This window comes from Salvelinus fontinalis, chromosome 17 (genome assembly GCF_029448725.1).
Source record: "Salvelinus fontinalis isolate EN_2023a chromosome 17, ASM2944872v1, whole genome shotgun sequence".
Classification (NCBI taxonomy): Eukaryota; Metazoa; Chordata; class Actinopteri; order Salmoniformes; family Salmonidae; genus Salvelinus; species Salvelinus fontinalis.
Genome location: NC_074681.1, coordinates 8,062,643 through 8,090,412, shown reverse-complemented (window position 1 = coordinate 8,090,412; position 27,770 = coordinate 8,062,643). Strand labels below are relative to the sequence as shown.

Here is a 27,770-nt window from a genome sequence, read left to right as displayed (position 1 = left end):
GGTACAGGTGAGAGTCAGGGTTAACCTCATTGAGACACGGGTACAGGTGAGAGTCAGGGTTAACCTCACTGAGGTACGGGGTACAGGTGAGAGTCAGGGTTAACCTCACTGAGGTACAGGTGAGAGTCAGGGTTAACCTCACCGAGGTACGGGTACAGGTGAGAGTCAGGGTTAACCTCACTGAGGTATGGGTACAGGTGAGAGGCAGGGTTAACCTCACTGAGGTACGGGTACAGGTGAGAGTCAGGGTTAACCTCACTGAGGTACGGGTACAGGTGAGAGTCAGGGTTAACCTCACTGAGGTATGGGTACAGGTGAGAGTCAGGGTTAACCTCACTGAGGTACATGTGAGAGTCAGGGTTAACCTCACTGAGGTACGGGGTACAGGTGAGAGTCCGGGTTAACCTCACTGAGGTACGGGTACAGGTGAGAGTCAGGGTTAACCTCACTGAGGTACAGGTGAGAGTCAGGGTTAACCTCACTGAGGTACGTGTACAGGTGAGAGTCAGGGTTAACCTCACTGAGGTACGGGGTACATGTGAGAGTCAGGGTTAACCTCACTGAGGTACGGGGTACAGGTGAGAGTCCGGGTTAACCTCACTGAGGTACGGGTACAGGTGAGAGTCAGGGTTAACCTCACTGAGGTACAGGTGAGAGTCAGGGTTAACCTCACTGAGGTACGTGTACAGGTGAGAGTCAGGATTAACCTCACTGAGGTACGTGTACAGGTGAGAGTCAGGGTTAACCTCACTGAGGTACGGGTACAGGTGAGAGTCAGGGTTAACTTCACTGATGTACGGGTACAGGTGAGAGTCAGGGTTAACCTCACTGAGGTATGGCTACAGGTGAGAGTCAGGGTTAACCTCACTGAGGTATGGGTACAGGTGAGAGTCAGGGTTAACCTCACTGAGGTACATGTGAGAGTCAGGGTTAACCTCACTGAGGTACGGGGTACAGGTGAGAGTCCGGGTTAACCTCACTGAGGTACGGGTACAGGTGAGAGTCAGGGTTAACCTCACTGAGGTACAGGTGAGAGTCAGGGTTAACCTCACTGAGGTACGTGTACAGGTGAGAGTCAGGGTTAACCTCACTGAGGTACGGGGTACATGTGAGAGTCAGGGTTAACCTCACTGAGGTACGGGGTACAGGTGAGAGTCCGGGTTAACCTCACTGAGGTACGGGTACAGGTGAGAGTCAGGGTTAACCTCACTGAGGTACAGGTGAGAGTCAGGGTTAACCTCACTGAGGTACGTGTACAGGTGAGAGTCAGGATTAACCTCACTGAGGTACGTGTACAGGTGAGAGTCAGGGTTAACCTCACTGAGGTACGTGTACAGGTGAGAGTCAGGGTTAACCTCACTGAGGTACGGGTACAGGTGAGAGTCAGGGTTAACTTCACTGATGTACGGGTACAGGTGAGAGTCAGGGTTAACCTCACTGAGGTATGGCTACAGGTGAGAGTCAGGGTTAACCTCACTGAGGTATGGGTACAGGTGAGAGTCAGGGTTAACCTCACTGAGGTACGTACAGGTGAGAGTCCGGGTTAACCTCACTGAGGTACGGGTACAGGTGAGAGTCAGGGTTAACCTCACTGAGGTACAGGTGAGAGTCAGGGTAAACCTCACTGAGGTACAGGTGAGAGTCAGGGTTAACCTCACTGAGGTACGGGTACAGGTGAGAGTCAGGGTTAACTTCACTGAGGTACGGCTACAGGTGAGAGTCAGGGTTAACCTCACTGAGGTACAGAAACAGGTGAGAGTCAGGGTTAACTTCACTGAGGTACGGGTACAGGTGAGAGTCAGGGTTAACCTCACTGAGGTATGGGTACAGGTGAGAGGCAGGGTTAACCTCACTGAGGTATGGGTACAGGTGAGAGTCAGGGTTAACCTCACTGAGGTATGGGTACAGGTGAGAGGCAGGGTTAACCTCACTGAGGTATGGGTACAGGTGAGAGTCAGGGTTAACCTCACTGAGGTACGGGTACAGGTGAGAGGCAGGGTTAACCTCACTGAGGTATGGGTACAGGTGAGAGGCAGGGTTAACCTCACTGAGGTATGGGTACAGGTGAGAGTCAGGGTTAACCTCACTGAGGTACGGGGTACATGTGAGAGTCAGGGTTAACCTCACTGAGGTACGGGGTACAGGTGAGAGTCCGGGTTAACCTCACTGAGGTACGGGTACAGGTGAGAGTCAGGGTTAACTTCACTGAGGTACAGGTGAGAGTCAGGGTTAACCTCACTGAGGTACGTGTACAGGTGAGAGTCAGGGTTAACCTCATTGAGGTACAAGTACAGGTGAGAGGCAGGGTTAACCTCACTGAGGTACGGGTACAGGTTATAGTCAGGGTTAACCTCACTGAGGTATGGGTACAGGTGAGAGTCAGGGTTAACCTCACTGAGGTATGGGTACAGGTGAGAGTCAGGGTTAACCTCACTGAGGTACGGGCACAGGTGAGAGTCAGGGTTAACCTCACTGAGGTATGGGCACAGGTGAGAGTCAGGGTTAACCTCACTGAGATATGGGTACAGGTGAGAGTCATGGGTTAACCTCGTTGAGGTACGGGTACAGGTGAGAGTCAGGGTTAACCTCACTGAGGTACGGGTACAGGTGAGGGTTAACCTCACTGAGGTACAGGTGAGAGTCAGGGTTAACCTCACTGAGGTACGGGTCCAGGTGAGAGTCAGGGTTAACCTCACTTAGGTACAGGTGAGAGTCAGGGTTAACCTCACTGAGGTACGGGTACAGGTGAGAGTCAGGGTTAACCTCACTGAGGTACGGGTACAGGTGAGAGTCAGGGTTAACCTCACTGAGGTACGGGTACAGGTGAGAGGCAGGGTTAACCTCACTGAGGTATGGGTACAGGTGAGAGTCAGGGTTAACCTCACTGAGGTACGGGTACAGGTGAGAGGCAGGGTTAACCTCACTGAGGTATGGGTACAGGTGAGAGGCAGGGTTAACCTCACTGAGGTATGGGTACAGGTGAGAGTCAGGGTTAACCTCACTGAGGTACGGGGAACATGTGAGAGTCAGGGTTAATCTCACTGAGGTACGGGGTACAGGTGAGAGTCCGGGTTAACCTCACTGAGGTACGGGTACAGGTGAGGGTTAACCTCACTGAGGTACAGGTGAGAGTCAGGGTTAACCTCACTGAGGTACGGGTCCAGGTGAGAGTCAGGGTTAACCTCACTTAGGTACAGGTGAGAGTCAGGGTTAACCTCACTGAGGTACGGGTACAGGTGAGAGTCAGGGTTAACCTCATTGAGGTACGGGTACAGGTGAGAGGCAGGGTTAACCTCACTGAGGTACGGGTACAGGTTATAGTCAGGGTTAACCTCATTGAGGTATGGGTACAGGTGAGAGTCAGGGTTAACCTCACTGAGGTATGGGTACAGGTGAGAGTCAGGGTTAACCTCACTGAGGTACGGGTACAGTTGGGAGTCAGGGTTAAACTCACTGAGGTATGGGCACAGGTGAGTGTCAGGGTTAACCTCACTGAGATTTGGGTACAGGTGAGAGTCATGGGTTAACCTCGTTGAGGTACGGGTACAGGTGAGAGTCAGGGTTAACCTCACTGAGGTATGGGTACAGGTGAGAGTCAGGGTTAACCTCACTGAGGTACAGGTGAGAGTCAGGGTTAACCTCATTGAGACACGGGTACAGGTGAGAGTCAGGGTTAACCTCACTGAGGTACGGGTACAGGTGAGAGTCAGGGTTAACCTCACTGAGGTACGGGGTACAGGTGAGAGTCAGGGTTAACCTCACTGAGGTACAGGTGAGAGTCAGGGTTAACCTCACTGAGGTACAGGTGAGAGTCAGGGTTAACCTCACTGAGGTACGGGTACAGGTGAGAGTCAGGGTTAACCTCACTGAGGTATGGGTACAGGTGAGAGGCAGGGTTAACCTCACTGAGGTACGGGTACAGGTGAGAGTCAGGGTTAACCTCACTGAGGTACGGGTACAGGTGAGAGTCAGGGTTAACCTCACTGAGGTATGGGTACAGGTGAGAGTCAGGGTTAACCTCACTGAGGTACGGGGTACATGTGAGAGTCAGGGTTAACCTCACTGAGGTACGGGGTACAGGTGAGAGTCCGGGTTAACCTCACTGAGGTACGGGTACAGGTGAGAGTCAGGGTTAACCTCACTGAGGTACAGGTGAGAGTCAGGGTTAACCTCACTGAGGTATGGGTACAGGTGAGAGTCAGGGTTAACCTCACTGAGGTACGGGGTACATGTGAGAGTCAGGGTTAACCTCACTGAGGTACGGGGTACAGGTGAGAGTCCGGGTTAACCTCACTGAGGTACGGGTAAAGGTGAGAGTCAGGGTTAACCTCACTGAGGTACAGGTGAGAGTCAGGATTAACCTCACTGAGGTACGTGTACAGGTGAGAGTCAGGGTTAACCTCACTGAGGTACGTGTACAGGTGAGAGTCAGGGTTAACCTCACTGAGGTACGGGTACAGGTGAGAGTCAGGGTTAACTTCACTGATGTACGGGTACAGGTGAGAGTCAGGGTTAACCTCACTGAGGTATGGCTACAGGTGAGAGTCAGGGTTAACCTCACTGAGGTACGGGTACAGGTGAGAGTCAGGGTTAACCTCACTGAGGTATGGGTACAGGTGAGAGTCAGGTTTAACCTCACTGAGGTACGTACAGGTGAGAGTCCAGGTTAACCTCACTGAGGTACGGGTACAGGTGAGAGTCAGGGTTAACCTCACTGAGGTACAGGTGAGAGTCAGGGTAAACCTCACTGAGGTACAGGTGAGAGTCAGGGTTAACCTCACTGAGGTACGGGTACAGGTGAGAGTCAGGGTTAACTTCACTGAGGTACGGCTACAGGTGAGAGTCAGGGTTAACCTCACTGAGGTACAGAAACAGGTGAGAGTCAGGGTTAACTTCACTGAGGTACGGGTACAGGTGAGAGTCAGGGTTAACCTCACTGAGGTATGGGTACAGGTGAGAGGCAGGGTTAACCTCACTGAGGTACGGGTACAGGTGAGAGTCAGGGTTAACCTCACTGAGGTATGGGTACAGGTGAGAGGCAGGGTTAACCTCACTGAGGTATGGGTACAGGTGAGAGTCAGGGTTAACCTCACTGAGGTACGGGTACAGGTGAGAGGCAGGGTTAACCTCACTGAGGTATGGGTACAGGTGAGAGGCAGGGTTAACCTCACTGAGGTATGGGTACAGGTGAGAGTCAGGGTTAACCTCACTGAGGTACGGGGTACATGTGAGAGTCAGGGTTAACCTCACTGAGGTACGGGGTACAGGTGAGAGTCCGGGTTAACCTCACTGAGGTACGGGTACAGGTGAGAGTCAGGGTTAACTTCACTGAGGTACAGGTGAGAGTCAGGGTTAACCTCACTGAGGTACGGGTACAGGTGAGAGTCAGGGTTAACTTCACTGAGGTACAGGTGAGAGTCAGGGTTAACCTCACTGAGGTACGTGTACAGGTGAGAGTCAGGGTTAACCTCATTGAGGTACGGGTACAGGTGAGAGGCAGGGTTAACCTCACTGAGGTACGGGTACAGGTTATAGTCAGGGTTAACCTCACTGAGGTATGGGTACAGGTGAGAGTCAGGGTTAACCTCACTGAGGTATGGGTACAGGTGAGAGTCAGGGTTAACCTCACTGAGGTACGGGTACAGGTGGGAGTCAGGGTTAACCTCACTGAGGTATGGGCACAGGTGAGAGTCAGGGTTAACCTCACTGAGATATGGGTACAGGTGAGAGTCATGGGTTAACCTCGTTGAGGTACGGGTACAGGTGAGAGTCAGGGTTAACCTCACTGAGGTACGGGTACAGGTGAGAGTTAGGGTTAACCTCACTGAGGTACAGGTGAGAGTCAGGGTTAACCTCACTGAGGTACGGGTCCAGGTGACAGTCAGGGTTAACCTCACTGAGGTACAGGTGAGAGTCAGGGTTAACCTCACTGAGGTACGGGTACAGGTGAGAGTCAGGGTTAACCTCACTGAGGTACGGGTGAGAGTCAGTCTCTCTAATGATGTTCACCTGTCATCTCTCTCTCTCACTAACAATGTTCACCTCTCCTCTCTCTCTCTCTAACAATGTTCACATGTCCTCTCTCTCACTAACGATGTTCACCTCTCCTCTCTCTCTCTCTAACAATGTTCACATGTCCTCTCTCTCACTAACGATGTTCACCTGTCCTCTCTCTCTCTCTCTCACTAACGATGTTCACCTGTCCTCTCTCTCTAATGATGTTCACCTGTCCTCTCTCTCACTAACGATGTTCACTTGTCCTCTCTCTCTCTCTAACGATGTTCACCTGTCCTCTCTCTCTCTCTAACGATGTTTACCTGTCACCTCTCTAACGATGCTTACCTGTCATCTCTCTCTCTCTCTCTCTCTCTAACGATGTTCCACCTGTCATCTCTCTCTCTCTCTAATGATGTTTACCTGTCATCTCTCTCTAACGATGTTTACCTGTGATCTAACGATGTTTACCTGTGATCTCTCTCTCTAATGATGTTTACCTGTCATCTCTCTCTAACGATGTTTACCTGTGATCTAACGATGTTTACCTGTGATCTCTCTCTCTAATGATGTTTACCTGTGATCTCTCTCTAACGATGTTTACCTGTCATCTCTCTCTAACGATGTTTACCTGTCATCTATCTCTCTCTAACGATGTTTACCTGTCATCTCTCTCTCTCTAACATTGTTCCACCTGTCATCTCTCTCTCTCTCTCTCTCTAACGATGTTTACCTGTCATCTCTCTCTCTCTCTAACGATGTTTACCTGTCATCTCTCTCTCTAACGATGTTTACCTGTCATCTCTCTCTAACGATGTTTACCTGTCATCTCTCTCTCTCTCTAACGATGTTTACCTGTCATCTCTCTCTCTAACGATGTTTACCTGTCATCTCTCTCTAACGATGTTTACCTGTCATCTCTCTCTCTCTCTAACAATGTTTACCTGTCATCTCTCTCTCTCTAAAGATGTTTACCTGTCATTTCTCTCTCTCTCTAACGATGTTTACCTGTCATCTCTCTCTCTCTAACGTTGTTTACCTGTCATCTCTCTCTCTCTCTAACGATGTTCTCCTCCTCCTCTCTCCCCAGGTGTGGTTTCAGAACAGGAGGGCTAAGTTCCGTCGTAACGAGCGTGCTATGCTGGCCAGTAAAAATTCCTCCATGATAAAGTCCTACTCTCGTGACCTCACGGCAGTGGAGCAGCCAATCGTACCTCTCCCCGCCCCTCGACCCAACGACTACCTGTCCTGGGGCTCCTCTTCACCCTACAGGTAAGGACAGATAACTGTCTGTAACGGCAGTCTACTTCATCCTCCTCCTCAGACGAGGAGAGGCGAGAAGGATCAGAGGACCAATGTGCAGCGTGGTAATTTGACATAATGAATTTAATAGACAAAACAAAAACACTATACAAAATAACCAAAGAACATACCGTCACAGTCCTAGCTGGTGCAGAACACAAACACAGAGACAGGAAACAACCACCCACAATCCCCAACACAAAACAAGCCACCTATATATGATTCTCAATCAGGGACAACGACTGACAGCTGTCTCTGATTGAGAACCATATTAGGCTGAACATAGAAACAGACGAACTAGACACACAACATAGAATTCCCACCCAGCTCACGTCCTGACCAACACTAAACAAGCAAAACACATAAGAACTCTGGTCAGGACGTTACACTGTCTCAGCTCTTTTGATTTGGGTTTTAAACTGTATGTCAGATACAGGCTGGGATTTAATAAAAAACTCAGTACTTTGTTGAAGCACCTTTGGCAGCGATTACAGCCTCAAGTCTTCTTGGGTATGAAGCTACAAGTTTGGCACACCTGTATTTTGGGGAGTTTCTCCCATTCTGCTTTGCAGATCCTCTCAAGCTCTGTCAGGTTGGATGGGGAGGGTTTCTGCACAGCTATTTTCAGATCTCTCCAGAGATCGAGTTCGATCGGATTCAAGTCCGGGCTCTGGCTGGGCCGCTCAAGGACATTCAGAGAATTGCGTTGTCTTGGCTGTGTGCTTAGGGTCGTTGTCCTGTTGGAAGGTGAACCTTCGCCCCAGTCTGAGGTCCTGAGCACTCTGGAGCAGGTTTTCATCAAGGATCTGTCTGTACTTTGCTCCGTTCATCTTTCCCTCGATCCTGACTAGTCTCCCAGTCCCTGCCGCTGAAAAACATCCCCATAGCATGATGCTGCCACCACCATGCTTCACGGTAGGGATAGTGCCAGGTTTCCTCCAGACGTGACGCTTTGCATTCAGGCCAAAGAGTTCAATCTTGGTTTCATCACACCAGAGAATCTTGTTTCTCATGTTCAGAGTCATTTAGGTGCCTTTTGGCAAACTCCAAGCAGGCTGGCATGTGCCTTTTACTGAGGAGTGTCTTCCTTCTGGCCAGTCTACCATAAAGGCCTGAATGGTGGAGTGCTGCAGAGATGGTTGTCCTTCTGGAAGGTTCTCCCATCTCAACAGAGGAACTATGGAGCTTTGTCAGAGTGACCATCAGGTTCTTGGTAAACAAGGCCCTTCTCCCCTGATTGCTCAGTTTGGCTGGGCGGCCAGCTCTAGAAAGAGTCTTGGTGGTTCCAAACTTTTTCCATTTAAGAATGATGGAGGCCACTGTGTTCTTGGGGACCTTCAATACAGGTGGACTCCAATCAAGTTGTAGAAACATCTCAAGAATGATCAATGGAAACAGGATGCACCTGAGCTCAATTTCAAGTCTCATAGCAAAGGGTCTGAATACTTATGTAATAAAGGTATTTTTTGTTTTTGATATTTAATACATTTGCTAAAATTTCTAAAAAACTGTTTCCTCAATGTCATTATGGGGTATTGTGTGTAGATTGTTGATGATTTTTTTTTATTTAATCCATTTTAGAATAAGGCTGTAATGTAACAAAATGTGGAAAGAGTCAAGGGGTCTGAATACTTTCCGAAGGCACTGTATATTGAGTTCACAGTCCCTATTCTGAGTTCACAGTCCCTATTCTGAGTTCACAGTCCCTATTCTGAATTCACAGTCCCTATGCCGAGTTCACAGTCTCTATTCTGAGTTCACAGTCCCTATTCTGAGTTCACAGTCCCTATTCTGAGTTCACAGTCCCTATTCTGAGTTCACAGTCCCTATTCTGAATTCACAGTCCCTATTCTGAGTTCACAGTCCCTATTCTGAGTTCACAGTCCCTATTCTGAGTTCACAGTCCCTATTCTGAGTTCACAGTCCCTATTCTGAGTTCACAGTCCCTATGACGCGTTCACAGTCCCTATGACGCGTTCACAGTCCCTATGACGAGTTCACAGTCCCTATTCCGAGTTCACAGTCCCTATTCCGAGTTCACAGTCCCTATTCCGAGTTCACAGTCCCTATTCCGTGTTCACAGCCCCTATTCCGAGTTCACAGTCCCTATTCCGAGTTCACAGTCCCTATTCTGAGTTCACAGTCCCTATTCTGAGTTCACAGTCCCTATTCCGAGTTCACAGTCCCTATTCCGTGTTCACAGTCCCTATTCTGAGTTCACAGTCCCTATTCTGAGTTCACAGTCCCTATGCCGAGTTCACAGTCCCTATGCCGAGTTCACAGTCCCTATGCCGAGTTCACAGTCCCTATGCCGAGTTCACAGTCCCTATTCCGAGTTCACAATCCCTATGACGAGTTCACAGTCCCTATGACGAGTTCACAGTCCCTATTCTGAGTTCACAGCCCCTATTCTGAGTTCACAGTCCCTATTCCGAGTTCACAGTCCCTATGACGAGTTCACAGTCCCTATTCCGAGTTCACAGTCCCTATTCCGAGTTCACAGTCCCTATTCTGAGTTCACAGTCCCTATTCCGAGTTCACAGTCCCTATTCCGAGTTCACAGTCCCTATGACGAGTTCACAGTCCCTATGACGAGTTCACAGTCCCTATTCTGAGTTCACAGTCCCTATTCTGAGTTCACAGTCCCTATGACGAGTTCACAGTCCCTATTCTGAGTTCACAGTCCTTATGCCGAGTTCACAGTCCCTATGCCGAGTTCACAGTCCCTATGCCGAGTTCACAGTCCCTATGCCGAGTTCACAGTCCCTATGCCGAGTTCACAGTCCCTATTCCGAGTTCACAGTCCCTATTCCGAGTTCACAGTCCCTATTCCGAGTTCACAGTCCCTATTCCGAGTTCACAGTCCCTATTCCGAGTTCACAGTCCCTATGACGAGTTCACAGTCCCTATTCCGAGTTCACAGTCCCTATTCCGAGTTCACAGTCCCTATTCCGAGTTCACAGTCCCTATTCCGAGTTCACAGTCCCTATTCCGAGTTCACAGTCCCTATTCTGAGTTCACAGTCCCTATGACGAGTTCAGTCTCAATTCTGAGTTCACGGTCCCTATTCCGAGTTCACGCTCCCTATTCTGAGTTCACAGTCCCTATTCCGAGTTCACAGTCCCTATTCCGAGTTCACAGTCCCTATTCTGAGTTCAGTCCCTATTCTGAGTTCACAGTCCCTATTCCGAGTTCACAGTCCCTATTCCGAGTTCACAGTCCCTATTCCGAGTTCACAGTCCCTATTCCGAGTTCACAGTCCCTATGACGAGTTCACAGTCCCAATACTGTAGACATACTACTATATTTACCCATGCTAGCTCCACTGTAAATACTGTATGAAACTGGTTCAAATCGTATCTTTCCTTTCTCTTGACAAGGATGTCCTTGTGTGCAATGGAAGTCATAAATTACGTATTTTTCTATTCATTGAAAATGCAATGTAAAAAACAAAAAAAAACAATCATATCTAGAATCACTCTGTAATTATAATCACTGACAGTAGGCTAAACAGCCATTTTGAGGGTTAGGGTTATGGGTTTAAGGTTAGGGCTAGTGTTTAGGGTCAGGGGTTAGGGTTGAAGGGTTAGAGGTCAGAGTTAGGGGTTAGGGGCTATGGGTTAGGGTTTAGGGTTAGGGGCTATGGGTTTAAGGTTAGGGCTAGTGTTTAGGGTCAGGGGTTAGGGTTGAAGGGTTAGGGATTAGGGTTTAGGGTTGGGGTTTAGGGTTGGGGTTAGAGGTCAGAGTTAGGGGTTAGGGGCTATGGGTTAGGGTTTAGGGTTAGGAGTTAGGGGTTAGGGATTAGGGTTTAGGGTTAGGGAATATGGGTTAGGGGTTAGAGGTTAGAGTTATGGGTTAGGGTTTAGGGTTAGGGGTTAGGGTTAATAGATAGTTGAATAATTACTCTATTTTCTCCCTAACTCTCTAGTGCCATGGCAGCGTACCCCCCCACCTGTTCCCCCACCACCTCAGCCCAGGGGATGAACATGGCTAACAGCATCGCTAACCTCCGGCTCAAAGCCAAGGAGTACAGCCTCAACCAGGTGCCTACTGTCAACTCATGAAGAGGAGGAAGATAAAGGACGACACAGCAACCAGTTCTAACTGCAGAAATCACGTTTACCAAAGGACGACACAGCAATCAGTTCAAACTGCAGAAATCACGTTTACCAAAGAACGACACAGCAACCAGTTCAAACTGCAGAAATCACGTTTACCAAAGGACGACACAGCAATCAGTTCAAACTGCAGAAATCACGTTTACCAAAGGACGACACAGCAACCAGCTCTAACTGCAGAAATCACGTTTACCAAAGGACGACACAGCAACCAGTTCAAACTGCAGAAATCACGTTTACCAAAGGACGACACAGCAACCAGTTCAAACTGCAGAAATCACGTTTACCAAAGGACGACACAGCAACCAGCTCAAACTGCAGAAATCACGTTTACCAAAGGACGACACAGCAACCAGCTCAAACTGCAGAAATCACGTTTACCAAAGGACGACACAGCAACCAGCTCAAACTGCAGAAATCACGTTTACCAAAGGACGACACAGCAACCAGCTCAAACTGCAGAAATCACGTTTACCAAAGGACGACACAGCAACCAGTTCAAACTGCAGAAATCACGTTTACCAAAGGACGACACAGCAACCAGTTCAAACTGCAGAAATCACGTTTACCAAAGGACGACACAGCAACCAGTTCAAACTGCAGAAATCACGTTTACCAAAGGACGACACAGCAACCAGTTCAAACTGCAGAAATCACGTTTACCAAAGGACGACACAGCAACCAGTTCAAACTGCAGAAATCACGTTTACCAAAGGACGACACAGCAACCAGTTCAAACTGCAGAAATCACGTTTACCAAAGGACGACACAGCAACCAGCTCAAACTGCAGTCTTTGTTTTTGACGACATAATTTCAATGAATGTATTTAGTGTGTTTTAATGTGCGCGATCGTCTACAGAAAACTGGTCCTAAACGCGAGAGACATTTGAGAGCATATCCTGTCTAGCTAAGGGGCCACGATGGCCAACGATTGAGACTGAATGTGATGCATTAGACCAGAGGGTAACTGACTGTATTCAACAATGTTATCCAGTTTTAGTACCAACTTCCTCTCCTCACTCTGGCACCAACAGGATATGTGCCACATTTGCCTTAGAATTTCTGAATTTCAAACATTTGGGGACTTTTGGGAGACTTGTATTGATTTCTATATTTTTGGGCTGGTTTGAAAACTTTTGGAAAGTTTTTTGTAGATTTATTTTGATAACTCTGGACTTTTGATGAATTCTAACCCAAAACAAAGACAAAAACAATCAGACAAACTTTTCTAACCCTTTTCCTTTTCCCAGCACTGGCCTGAGGAGCCAAGCCTTCTCTCCTGGAGTTAAATGAGGAGCCAAGCCTTCTCTCCTGGAGTTAAATGAGGAGCCAAGCCTTCTCTCCTGGAGTTAAATGAGGAGCCAAGCCTTCTCTCCTGGAGTTAAATGAGAAGCCAAGTCTTCTCTCCTGGAGTTAAATGAGGAGCCAAGTCTTCTCTCCTGGAGTTAAATGAGGAGCCAAGCCTTCTCTCCTGGAGTTAAATGAGAAGCCAAGTCTTCTCTCCTGGAGTTAAATGAGGAGCCAAGCCTTCTCTCCTGGAGTTAAATGAGGAGCCAAGTCTTCTCTCCTGGAGTTAAATGAGGAGCCAAGCCTTCTCTCCTGGAGTTAAATGAGGAGCCAAGCCTTCTCTCCTGGAGTTAAATGAGGAGCCAAGTCTTCTCTCCTGGAGTTAAATGAGGAGCCAAGCCTTCTCTCCTGGAGTTAAATGAGGAGCCAAGTCTTCTCTCCTGAAATTAAATGAGGAGCCAAGCCTTCTCTCCTGGAGTTAAATGAGAAGCCAAGTCTTCTCTCCTGGAGTTATATGAGGAGCCAAGCCTTTACTCCTGGAGTTAAATGAGGAGCCAAGTCTTCTCTCCTGGAGTTAAATGAGGAGCCAAGTCTTCTCTCCTGGAGTTAAATGAGGAGCCAAGCCTTCTCTCCTGGAGTTAAATGAGGAGCCAAGCCTTCTCTCCTGGAGTTAAATGAGGAGCCAAGCCTTCTCTCCTGGAGTTATGATGGTACTATATGGGACTTATTATAGACTTATTTTCAGTTGGATACGGTCATCTTTTGTTATTGCCTTACACAGCCACAGGTCAAGTTGATTCAACATGTTTTAATCGACCCCATTAGTCTTTTGAATTTAATAAGGCCTAACAGCTTTAATAGCCTCTGTTTACACCCTGATATATCTTTATTAGTAACGACGCTCTGCAATAAAGAGATGCTGTCATTCACAGGATACTTCACTGTACTGACGCCATGGTAACACTGCAACGTTCTAGGTGGCGCTTCGTGATGTTCTTTTGACTTATGTTTAAAGAAGTGAAAATGTCAACCTGCAGACTCATAGAGGGCTACTAGGGGGAAACATGTCTATTTAAAGGCTTTGTGTTAATTGTGTGTTCGTTAGAGGGCTGTATTAGTTTTACGAAAATCATATACGCTGAGTGTACAAAACATTAGGAACACCTTCCCTAATATTGAGTTGCGCGCTACAAACGAATATGACCCAACTGTGGAGACTCTCGCGACTCTTTTTACGACCCTCTACAAGTGTCACGGGACTCATCTGAAGTGTAACCTGGAAACGCTTTCAAAAATGAATGGAAGTATGGAAGTATACTGAACAAAACATGTAAAGTGTTGGTCCCATTTTTGATGAGCTGAAATAAAAGATCACAGAAATATTGAATACGTTCAAAAAGCTTGTTTCTTTCAAATTTTGTGCACAAATTTGTTTCCATCCCTGTTAGTGAGCATTTCTCCTTCGCCAAGATTTTCCATACACCTGATAGGTGTGGCAAATCAAGAACCTGATTAAACATCATGATCATTACACAAGTGCACCTTGTGCTTGGGACAATAAAAGGCCACTCTAAAATGTGCAGTTTTATCACAACACCATGCCACAGATGTCTCAAGTTTTGAGGGATCGTGCAATTGGCACGCTGACTACAGGAATGTCCACCAGAGCTGTTGCCAGATAATTTAATGTTAATTTCTCTACCATAAGCCACCTCCAATATCGTTTTTACAGAATTTGGCAGTACGTCCAACCGCCTCACACCCGCAGACCACATATAACCAGCCAAGGAAGCCAAGGAACTCCACAAGGAACTCCACAAGGAACTCCACATCTGGGTTTTCCACCTGCGGGATCATCTGAGACCAGCCACTCAGACAGCTGATGAAACTAAGGAGTATTTCTGTCTGTAATAAAGCCATTTTGTGGGGAAAAAAATGATTCTGATTGGCTGGGCCTGGCTCCCCAGTGGGTGGGCCTATGCCCTCCCAGTCCCACCCATGTCTGTGCCCCTGCCCAGTCATGTGAAATCCATAGATTCGGGGCTAATTTATTTATTTCAAATGACTGATTTCCTTATTTGAACTGTAACTCTGTAAAATCTTAGAAGTTGTTGCATGTTGCGTGTATATTTTTGTTCAGTGTAGCAACATGATCGTATTTATGTAACAGTATAACTTTACGGCGTCCCCTCGCCCCGAACCAGGGACCCTCTGCACACATCAACAACAGTCACCCACGAAGCGTCGTTGCCCATCGCTCCACAAAAGCCGCAGCCCTTGCAGAGCAAGGGGAAACACTACTTCTAGATTTCAGAGTAAGTGACGTAACTGTTTGAAACGCTATTAGCGCGTACCCGCTAACTAGCTAGCCATTTCACATCCGTTACATTTAGAGTTAGCAATCTCTAACTAAGTGTTTTGAGTTCCCACTTCCTCAGGGGGTGAATAATATAGCCTAGGCCAATATGCACAAAGATGTCCATAAAATACATCTAATAATTCTGGATCCTATTTTGACAGGTTGTACATTTAAATATAAATCGTACATTCCCTGGATGTGTTAGATGAAATAGCTTACTTTTTGTTTCTCAGTTGTTTTACAGGAAAATAATGTTCTCGTGGCTACTGTTGATCTAGTAGGTTGTGTTGGAGACCACCTAAAGCGAAACCGATTTGAAGACCAAGACCAAAACCAGAAAAATGCGAGTCCAATTGAAGACCATGATTGTAATTTTGCCAAAGCAAACATCATAATAAGAGTTCAAAATAATGTCCAGTATTTCCGTGTTCATACTTCTGAATACTTGATGTATTTTTTCCCACATTCCTGAATACTGAAAAAAATGCACGCCACATTCTTAGAATGTTTGGGAATGACGTATTCTAAGGCATTTGTGAAAATTCTATAGCAATATAGGAGTGGGAAAGAGGACGCGCTTTTGGACAATTAATATAGACACTGCAGTAAATAAAACCGAATATAAACATCTGTCTTGTCCAGGACCGGAGTCTACACAGATCGGTGGGCTATAGTCAATCAGAGCTACATGGATAACGGTCGTTCAAGCTCTTGCTAGTGTAGCAGTGTGATGTTGTTCCACTAGATTATGCACCACGTTGCACACAAATAGGCCAGGTCAAGGCGGGATGTTAATCATTTAATAATAATAATTCAGTGTATTTTTTAAATTTAATTACAGCTGCATAGCTAATGTTATTCTTTGGTGTACAAACACTTTTTCATATCAATATTGTACATACACGTGATTGTAAAAGTTTTGTATATTTTGGTTTGGTCCGTCGCGGGTTATCTGTATTTCCGTCCCCCCTTAATGTTCTCTTTTTGCCCGACCTTCGGCATAGCAAGGTGCCGGAGAGCTGTGACTGCGCCAAGGGCTAAAGTATTGTGTGTTGTTTCTTCGTGTGCAGGGCAAATAAAAATGATTCAACCAGCAGACCTCCAGTTGTAGCAGTGTCCTAATTAAAAGTACACAACGCAGAACGAACCACGCTACACTAGCTAATTCAAATGACACCTGCATCTCTAACTGTGTACATGAAACAGTATAATTTTAGTCCGTCCCCTCGACCCGGGCACGAACCAGGGACCTTCTGCACACACCAACAACAGTCACCCACGAAGCATCGTTACCCATCGCTCCACAAAAGCCGCGGCACTTGCAGAGCAAGGGGAACTACTACTTCAAGGTCTCAGAGCGAGTGACGTCGCGGATTGAAAGGCTATTAGCGCGCACCACCGCTACCTAGCTAGCCGTTTCACATCCGTTACATATAGACACCAAAAAAAAACGTTATGAGGGGAAACAGTCAGTCAGTTACCCACTCCTCCAATGACATGACATCCTCCTAGCAGCTAGCTAGCTATCTAGCTAACGTTAGGCTCCGTTTTATTAGCTTGCTACATCAATAGATACGCGAGCCTATTAGCCACGTTATGACTGACTCGTGATCATTGCCCTTGCTAGTTTGATTGTATTGACATTCCCAGCCTGAGTTACATTTGTCTGTTTTTTGTCCAAAATGCTGAGTCGTTGAACCTGAAACAGAGCATCTTGAATAGGAGGCAGCAGACGATGTACCGGCTGGGATTTACAACCCGTGTAACAGTCCTGACCTGTTTTATGTTGTTTTTATGTGTTTATGGTCAGGGCATGTGTTTTGGGTGGGCAGTCTATGTTATTCGTTTCTATGTTGGTTTTGGTTTGCCTGGTATGGCTCTTGATTAGAGGCAGGTGGTTTGCATTTTCCTCTAATCAAGAGTCATATTTAGGTAGGGCATTCACACTGTTTGTTTGTGGGTGGTTGTCTCCTGTGTCTGTGTCTATGTTTGCACCATACGGGACTGTATACGGTTTGTTCATTTCATGTAGTCTGTTCCTGTTCATTTCGTTCTTCACGTTGTATGTAAGTTCGTAGTTCAGGTCTGTCTATTTTCGTTTTGTTATTTTGTATCATTTTCAAGTATAGTTCGTTTTGTCTTGTTAAATAAATTCATCATGTCATTTCAACGCGCTGCACCTTGGTTCAATCCCTGCTCCTCCTCTTCGGATGAAGAGGAGGAGGACCGTCATTACAACCCGATAGCAATATTTTATGGACTACCAAGAACTGTGTTGGTGAATTATGTTAATCACATATTGAACCACATCCATCTATTCTGCCAACAATGTCTTAGTGTAGGTCATATAGCCTACACTAAGTCCTTCTACACCTGCATTGCTTGCCATATATACACACATTTCCATATAGCCTAAACTAAGTCCTTCTACACCTGCATTGCTTGCTGTTTGGGGTTTTAGGCTGGGTTTCTGTACAGCACTTTGAGACATCAGCAGATGTAAGAAGGGCTATATAAAATAAACTTGAATTTGATTTGATAACAATGAGTCAAATATAGAACCTATTTGTAAACATCTTACAAAGTTGGTTTTGTAGCATAAACTGTAAATGTGATATTTTTGACTGATATTACGATTGTCTGTTTGTATGATATCTTCAAAGTAGTTAATAAAACACTGTCAGCTCCACTTTAGGTCACCGGTTACTTTGGGGGCTAAACGTGAAATGTTTTTAGCAATATGGGAAGTATTAGTTGTACATTCAGATTGGGAAATACTTAATGGTTGTGTTGGTGTATTCTTATGATTGGGACCCAATGGCTTATGGACTGCTAATCCTTTAACATCATGCTGTGTGACTGCTGTCTTTCCACCACTACACCACTGGTCCTTAGTGTTTACCCTCCACTACACCACTGGCCCTTAGTGTTTACCCTCCACTACACCACTGGCCCTTAGTGTTTACCCTCCACTACACCACTGGCCCTTAGTGTTTACCCACCACTACACCACTGGCCCTTAGTGTTTACCCACCACTACACCACTGGCCCTTAGTGTTTACCCTCCACTACACCACTGGCCCTTAGTGTTTACCCACCACTACACCACTGGCCCTTAGTGTTTAACCTCCACTACACCACTGGCCCTTAGTGTTTTACCCTCCACTACACCACTGGCCCTTAGTGTTTACCCTCCACTACACCACTGGCCCTTAGTGTTTACCCACCACTACACCACTGGCCCTTAGTGTTTACCCTCCACTACACCACTGGCCCTTAGTGTTTACCCACCACTACACCACTGGCCCTTAGTGTTTACCCTCCACTACACCACTGGCCCTTAGTGTTTACCCTCCACTGGCCCTTAGTGTTTACCCTCCACTAGACCACTGGCCCTTAGTGTTTACCCTCCACTACACCACTGGTCCTTAGTGTTTACCCTCCACTGGTCCTTAGTGTTTACCCTCCACTACACCACTGGTCCTTAGTGTTTACCCTCCACTAGACCACTGGCCCTTAGTGTTTACCCTCCACTGGCCCTTAGTGTTTACCCTCCACTACACCACTGGCCCTTAGTGTTTACCCTCCACTACACCACTGGCCCTTAGTGTTTACCCTCCACTACACCACTGGTCCTTAGTGTTTTACCCTCCACTAGACCACTGGCCCTTAGTGTTTACCCTCCACTACACCACTGGCCCTTAGTGTTTACCCTCCACTACACCACTGGCCCTTAGTGTTTACCCTCCACTACACCACTGGCCCTTAGTGTTTACCCTCCACTACACCACTGGCCCTTAGTGTTTACCCTCCACTACACCACTGACCCTTAGTGTTTACCCTCCACTACACCACTGGCCCTTAGTGTTTACCCTCCACTACACCACTGGCCCTTAGTGTTTACCCTCCACTACACCACTGGCCCTTAGTGTTTACCCTCCACTACACCACTGGCCCTTAGTGTTTACCCTCCACTACACCACTGGTCCTTAGTGTTTACCCTCCACTACACCACTGGCCCTTAGTGTTTACCCTCCACTACACCACTGGCCCTTAGTGTTTACCCTCCACTGGTCCTTAGTGTTTACCCTCCACTACACCACTGGCCCTTAGTGTTTACCCTCCACTACACCACTGGCCCTTAGTGTTTACCCTCCACTACACCACTGGCCCTTAGTGTTTACCCTCCACTGGTCCTTAGTGTTTACCCTCCACTACACCACTGGTCCTTAGTGTTTACCCTCCACTACACCACTGGCCCTTAGTGTTTACCCTCCACTACACTACTGTCCCTTAGTGTTTACCCTCCACTACACCACTGGCCCTTAGTGTTTACCCTCCACTACACCACTGGCCCTTAGTGTTTACCCTCCACTACACCACTGGCCCTTAGTGTTTACCCTCCACTACACCACTGGCCCTTAGTGTTTACCCTCCACTACACCACTGGCCCTTAGTGTTTACCCTCCACTACACCACTGACCCTTAGTGTTTACCCTCCACTACACCACTGGCCCTTAGTGTTTACCCTCCACTACACCACTGGCCCTTAGTGTTTACCCTCCACTACACCACTGGCCCTTAGTGTTTACCCTCCACTACACCACTGGCCCTTAGTGTTTACCCTCCACTACACCACTGGTCCTTAGTGTTTACCCTCCACTACACCACTGGCCCTTAGTGTTTACCCTCCACTACACCACTGGCCCTTAGTGTTTACCCTCCACTGGTCCTTAGTGTTTACCCTCCACTACACCACTGACCCTTAGTGTTTACCCTCCACTACACCACTGGCCCTTAGTGTTTACCCTCCACTACACCACTGGCCCTTAGTGTTTACCCTCCACTGGTCCTTAGTGTTTACCCTCCACTACACCACTGGTCCTTAGTGTTTACCCTCCACTACACCACTGGCCCTTAGTGTTTACCCTCCACTACACTACTGTCCCTTAGTGTTTACCCTCCACTACACCACTGGCCCTTAGTGTTTACCCTCCACTACACCACTGGCCCTTAGTGTTTACCCTCCACTACACCACTGGCCCTTAGTGTTTACCCTCCACTACACCACTGGCCCTTAGTGTTTACCCTCCACTGGCCCTTAGTGTTTACCCTCCACTACACCACTGGCCCTTAGTGTTTACCCTCCACTACACCACTGGCCCTTAGTGTTTACCCTCCACTGGTCCTTAGTGTTTACCCTCCACTACACCACTGTCCCTTAATGTTTACCCTCCACTACACCACTGGCCCTTAGTGTTTACCCTCCACTGGTCCTTAGTGTTTACCCTCCACTACACTACTGACCCTTAGTGTTTACCCTCCACTGGCCCTTAGTGTTTACCCTCCACTACACAACTGACCCTTAGTGTTTACCCTCCACTACACCCCTGGTCCTTAGTGTTTACCCTCCACTGACCCTTAGTGTTTACCCTCCACTGACCCTTAGTGTTTACCCTCCACTGACCCTTAGTGTTTACCCTCCACTGGCCCTTAGTGTTTACCCTCCACTGACCCTTAGTGTTTACCCTCCACTATACCACTGGTCCTTAGTGTTTACCCTCCACTACACCACTGGTCCTTAGTGTTTACCCTCCACCACACCACTGGCACTTAGTGTTTACCCTCCACTACACCACTGACCCTTAGTGTTTACCCTCCACTACACCACTGGCCCTTAGTGTTTACCCTCCACTACACCACTGGCCCTTAGTGTTTACCCTCCACTACACCACTGGCCCTTAGTGTTTACCCTCCACTACACCACTGGCCCTTAGTGTTTACCCTCCACTGGCCCTTAGTGTTTACCCTCCACTACACTACTGGCCCTTAGTGTTTACCCTCCACTACACCACTGAACCTTAGTGTTTACCCTCCACTACACCACTGGCCCTTAGTGTTTACCCTCCACTGGCCCTTAGTGTTTACCCTCCACTACACCACTGGCCCTTAGTGTTTACCCTCCACTACACCACTGGCCCTTAGTGTTTACCCTCCACTGGTCCTTAGTGTTTACCCTCCACTACACCACACCCTTAGTATTTACCCTCCACTACACCACTGACCCTTAGTGTTTACCCTCCACTACACCACTGGCCCTTAGTGTTTACCCTCCACTACACCACTGGTCCTTATTGTTTACCCTCCACTACACCACTGGCCCTTAGTGTTTACCCTCCACTACACCACTGGTCCTTAGTGTTTACCCTCCACTGGCCCTTAGTGTTTACCCTCCACTACACCACTGGTCCTTAGTGTTTACCCTCCACTACACCACTGGCCCTTAGTGTTTACCCTCCACTACACCACTGGCCCTTAGTGTTTACCCTCCACTACACCACTGGTCCTTAGTGTTTACCCTCCACTACACCACTGGCCCTTAGTGTTTACCCTCCACTACACCACTGGCCCTTAGTGTTTACCCTCCACTGCACCACTGGTCCTTAGTGTTTACCCTCCACTACACCACTGGTCCTTAGTGTTTACCCTCCACTACACCACTGACCCTTAGTGTTTAACCTCCACTACACCACTGGCCCTTAGTGTTTAACCTCCACTAGACCACTGGCCCTTAGTGTTTACCCTCCACTGGCCCTTAGTGTTTACCCTCCACTACACCACTGGTCCTTAGTGTTTACCCTCCACTACACCACTGGCCCTTAGTGTTTACCCTCCACTACACCACTGGCCCTTAGTGTTTACCCTCCACTACACCACTGACCCTTAGTGTTTACCCTCCACTACACCACTGGCCCTTAGTGTTTACCCTCCACTACACCACTGGCCCTTAGTGTTTACCCTCCACTACACCACTGGCCCTTAGTGTTTACCCTCCACTACACCACTGGCCCTTAATGTTTACCCTCCACTGGCCCTTAGTGTTTACCCTCCACTAGACCACTGGCCCTTAGTGTTTACCCTCCACTGACCCTTAGTGTTTACCCTCCACTACACCACTGACCCTTAGTGTTTAACCTCCACTACACCACTGGCCCTTAGTGTTTACCCTCCACTACACCACTGGCCCTTAGTGTTTACCCTCCACTACACCACTGGCCCTTAGTGTTTACCCTCCACTACACCACTGGCCCTTAGTGTTTACCCTCCACTACACCACTGACCCTTAGTGTTTACCCTCCACTACACCACTGGCCCTTAGTGTTTACCCTCCACTACACCACTGGCCCTTAGTGTTTACCCTCCACTACACCACTGGCCCTTAGTGTTTACCCTCCACTACACCACTGGCCCTTAGTGTTTACCCTCCACTACACCACTGGTCCTTAGTGTTTACCCTCCACTACACCACTGGCCCTTAGTGTTTACCCTCCACTACACCACTGGCCCTTAGTGTTTACCCTCCACTGGTCCTTAGTGTTTACCCTCCACTACACCACTGACCCTTAGTGTTTACCCTCCACTACACCACTGGCCCTTAGTGTTTACCCTCCACTACACCACTGGCCCTTAGTGTTTACCCTCCACTGGTCCTTAGTGTTTACCCTCCACTACACCACTGGTCCTTAGTGTTTACCCTCCACTACACCACTGGCCCTTAGTGTTTACCCTCCACTACACTACTGTCCCTTAGTGTTTACCCTCCACTACACCACTGGCCCTTAGTGTTTACCCTCCACTACACCACTGGCCCTTAGTGTTTACCCTCCACTACACCACTGGCCCTTAGTGTTTACCCTCCACTACACCACTGGCCCTTAGTGTTTACCCTCCACTGGCCCTTAGTGTTTACCCTCCACTACACCACTGGCCCTTAGTGTTTACCCTCCACTACACCACTGGCCCTTAGTGTTTACCCTCCACTGGTCCTTAGTGTTTACCCTCCACTACACCACTGTCCCTTAATGTTTACCCTCCACTACACCACTGGCCCTTAGTGTTTACCCTCCACTGGTCCTTAGTGTTTACCCTCCACTACACTACTGACCCTTAGTGTTTACCCTCCACTGGCCCTTAGTGTTTACCCTCCACTACACAACTGACCCTTAGTGTTTACCCTCCACTACACCCCTGGTCCTTAGTGTTTACCCTCCACTGACCCTTAGTGTTTACCCTCCACTGACCCTTAGTGTTTACCCTCCACTGACCCTTAGTGTTTACCCTCCACTGGCCCTTAGTGTTTACCCTCCACTGACCCTTAGTGTTTACCCTCCACTATACCACTGGTCCTTAGTGTTTACCCTCCACTACACCACTGGTCCTTAGTGTTTACCCTCCACCACACCACTGGCACTTAGTGTTTACCCTCCACTACACCACTGACCCTTAGTGTTTACCCTCCACTACACCACTGGCCCTTAGTGTTTACCCTCCACTACACCACTGGCCCTTAGTGTTTACCCTCCACTACACCACTGGCCCTTAGTGTTTACCCTCCACTACACCACTGGCCCTTAGTGTTTACCCTCCACTACACCACTGGTCCTTAGTGTTTACCCTCCACTACACCACTGGCCCTTAGTGTTTACCCTCCACTGGCCCTTAGTGTTTACCCTCCACTACACTACTGGCCCTTAGTGTTTACCCTCCACTACACCACTGAACCTTAGTGTTTACCCTCCACTACACCACTGGCCCTTAGTGTTTACCCTCCACTGGCCCTTAGTGTTTACCCTCCACTACACCACTGGCCCTTAGTGTTTACCCTCCACTACACCACTGGCCCTTAGTGTTTACCCTCCACTGGTCCTTAGTGTTTACCCTCCACTACACCACACCCTTAGTATTTACCCTCCACTACACCACTGACCCTTAGTGTTTACCCTCCACTACACCACTGGCCCTTAGTGTTTACCCTCCACTACACCACTGGTCCTTATTGTTTACCCTCCACTACACCACTGGCCCTTAGTGTTTACCCTCCACTACACCACTGGTCCTTAGTGTTTACCCTCCACTGGCCCTTAGTGTTTACCCTCCACTACACCACTGGTCCTTAGTGTTTACCCTCCACTACACCACTGGCCCTTAGTGTTTACCCTCCACTACACCACTGGCCCTTAGTGTTTACCCTCCACTACACCACTGGTCCTTAGTGTTTACCCTCCACTACACCACTGGCCCTTAGTGTTTACCCTCCACTACACCACTGGCCCTTAGTGTTTACCCTCCACTGCACCACTGGTCCTTAGTGTTTACCCTCCACTACATCACTGGTCCTTAGTGTTTACCCTCCACTACACCACTGACCCTTAGTGTTTAACCTCCACTACACCACTGGCCCTTAGTGTTTAACCTCCACTAGACCACTGGCCCTTAGTGTTTACCCTCCACTGGCCCTTAGTGTTTACCCTCCACTACACCACTGGTCCTTAGTGTTTACCCTCCACTACACCACTGGCCCTTAGTGTTTACCCTCCACTACACCACTGGCCCTTAGTGTTTACCCTCCACTACACCACTGACCCTTAGTGTTTACCCTCCACTACACCACTGGCCCTTAGTGTTTACCCTCCACTACACCACTGGCCCTTAGTGTTTACCCTCCACTACACCACTGGCCCTTAGTGTTTACCCTCCACTACACCACTGGCCCTTAATGTTTACCCTCCACTGGCCCTTAGTGTTTACCCTCCACTAGACCACTGGCCCTTAGTGTTTACCCTCCACTGACCCTTAGTGTTTACCCTCCACTACACCACTGACCCTTAGTGTTTAACCTCCACTACACCACTGGCCCTTAGTGTTTACCCTCCACTGGCCCTTAGTGTTTACCCTCCACTACACCACTGGCCCTTAGTGTTTACCCTCCACTACACCACTGACCCTTAGTGTTTACCCTCCACTGGTCCTTAGTGTTTACCCTCCACTACACCACTGGTCCTTAGTGTTTACCCTCCACTACACCACTGGTCCTTAGTGTTTACCCTCCACCACACCACTGGCCCTTAGTGTTTACCCTCCACTACACCACTGGTCCTTAGTGTTTACCCTCCACTACACCACTGGCCCTTAGTGTTTACCCTCCACTACACCACTGGCCCTTAGTGTTTACCCTCCACCACACCACTGGCCCTTAGTGTTTACCCTCCACTACACCACTGGTCCTTAGTGTTTACCCTCCACTACACCACTGGCCCTTAGTGTTTACCCTCCACTACACCACTGGCCCTTAGTGTTTACCCTCCACTACACCACTGACCCTTAGTGTTTACCCTCCACTACACCACTGACCCTTAGTGTTTACCCTCCACTACACCACTGGTCCTTAGTGTTTACCCTCCACCACACCACTGGCCCTTAGTGTTTACCCTCCACTACACCACTGACCCTTAGTGTTTACCCTCCACTGGTCCTTAGTGTTTACCCTCCACTACACCACTGGTCCTTAGTGTTTACCCTCCACTACACCACTGGTCCTTAGTGTTTACCCTCCACTGGCCCTTAGTGTTTACCCTCCACTACACCACTGGTCCTTAGTGTTTACCCTCCACTACACCACTGGCCCTTAGTGTTTACCCTCCACTACACCACTGGTCCTTAGTGTTTACCCTCCACTACACCACTGGCCCTTAGTGTTTACCCTCCACTACACCACTGGCCCTTAGTGTTTACCCTCCACTGCACCACTGGTCCTTAGTGTTTACCCTCCACTACACCACTGGTCCTTAGTGTTTACCCTCCACTACACCACTGGTCCTTAGTGTTTACCCTCCACTACACCACTGGTCCTTAGTGTTTACCCTCCACTACACCACTGGTCCTTAGTGTTTACCCTCCACTACACCACTGGCCCTTAGTGTTTACCCTCCACTGGCCCTTAGTGTTTACCCTCCACTACACCACTGGCCCTTAGTGTTTACCATCCACTACACCACTGGTCCTTAGTGTTTACCCTCCACTGGTCCTTAGTGTTTACCCTCCACTACACCACTGGCCCTTAGTGTTTACCCTCCACTACATCACTGACCCTTAGTGTTTACCCTCCACTCCACCACTGGCCCTTAGTGTTTACCCTCCACTACACCACTGACCCTTAGTGTTTACCCTCCACTACACCACTGACCCTTAGTGTCTACCCTCCACTACACTACTGGCCCTTAGTGTTTACCCTCCACTACACCACTGGCCCTTAGTGTTTACCCTCCACTACACCACTGGCCCTTAGTGTTTACCCTCCACTGGCCCTTAGTGTTTAACCTCCACTACACCACTGGCCCTTAGTGTTTAACCTCCACTACACCACTGGTCCTTAGTGTTTACCCTCCACTCCACCACTGGCCCTTAGTGTTTACCCTCCACTACACCACTGACCCTTAGTGTTTACCCTCCACTACACCACTGACCCTTAGTGTCTACCCTCCACTACACTACTGGCCCTTAGTTTTTACCCTCCACTACACCACTGGCCCTTAGTGTTTACCCTCCACTACACCACTGGCCCTTAGTGTTTACCCTCCACTGGCCCTTAGTGTTTAACCTCCACTACACCACTGGCCCTTAGTGTTTAACCTCCACTACACCACTGGTCCTTAGTGTTTACCCTCCACCACACCACTGGCCCTTAGTGTTTACCCTCCACTACACCACTGGCCCTAAGTGTTTACCCTCCACTACACCACTGGTCCTTAGTGTTTACCCTCCACTACACCACTGGCCCTTAGTGTTTACCCTCCACTACACCACTGGCCCTTAGTGTTTACCCTCCACTACACCACTGGCCCTTAGTGTTTACCCTCCACTACACCACTGGCCCTTAGTGTTTACCCTCCACTACACCACTGGCCCTTAGTGTTTACCCTCCACTACACCACTGGCCCTTAGTGTTTACCCTCCACTACACCACTGGTCCTTAGTGTTTACCCTCCACTAGACCACTGGCCCTTAGTGTTTACCCTCCACTGGCCCTTAGTGTTTACCCTCCACTACACCACTGGCCCTTAGTGTTTACCCTCCACTACACCACTGACCCTTAGTGTTTACCCTCCACTGGTCCTTAGTGTTTACCCTCCACTACACCACTGGCCCTTAGTGTTTACCCTCCACTACACCACTGGCCCTTAGTGTTTACCCTCCACTACACCACTGGCCCTTAGTGTTTACCCTCCACTACACCACTGACCCTTAGTGTTTACCCTCCACTACACCACTGGCCCTTAGTGTTTACCCTCCACTACACCACTGGCCCTTAGTGTTTACCCTCCACTACACCACTGGCCCTTAGTGTTTACCCTCCACTACACCACTGGCCCTTAGTGTTTACCCTCCACTACACCACTGGTCCTTAGTGTTTACCCTCCACTACACCACTGGCCCTTAGTGTTTACCCTCCACTACACCACTGGCCCTTAGTGTTTACCCTCCACTACACCACTGGCCCTTAGTGTTTACCCTCCACTACACCACTGGCCCTTAGTGTTTACCCTCCACTACACCACTGGCCCTTAGTGTTTACCCTCCACTACACCACTGGCCCTTAGTGTTTACCCTCCACCACACCACTGGCCCTTAGTGTTTACCCTCCACCACACCACTGGCCCTTAGTGTTTACCCTCCACTACACCACTGGCCCTTAGTGTTTACCCTCCACTACACCACTGGCCCTTAGTGTTTACCTTCTACTACACCACTGACCCTTAGTGTTTAACCTCCACTACACCACTGGTCCTTAGTGTTTACCCTCCACTACACCACTGGCCCTTAGTGTTTACCCTCCACTACACCACTGACCCTTAGTGTTTAACCTCCTTGT

At 48.5% G+C, this 27,770-nt stretch overlaps 1 protein-coding gene across 1 annotated transcript in view; it reads left to right on the top strand.

Moving 5' to 3' along the window:
* LOC129813667 (paired mesoderm homeobox protein 1-like) overlaps nucleotides 1-14,089 on the top strand; it is a 72,924-nt gene extending 58,835 nt beyond the window's left edge. Inside the window, exons 3-4 of the mRNA XM_055866063.1 lie at nucleotides 7,085-7,266; nucleotides 11,225-14,089. Coding sequence (XP_055722038.1) covers nucleotides 7,085-7,266; nucleotides 11,225-11,360 — 318 coding nt within the window. The 3' untranslated portion in view covers nucleotides 11,361-14,089. The remainder of the gene's footprint in view (nucleotides 1-7,084; nucleotides 7,267-11,224) is intronic.
* The last annotated feature ends 13,681 nt before the right edge of the window (nucleotides 14,090-27,770 follow it).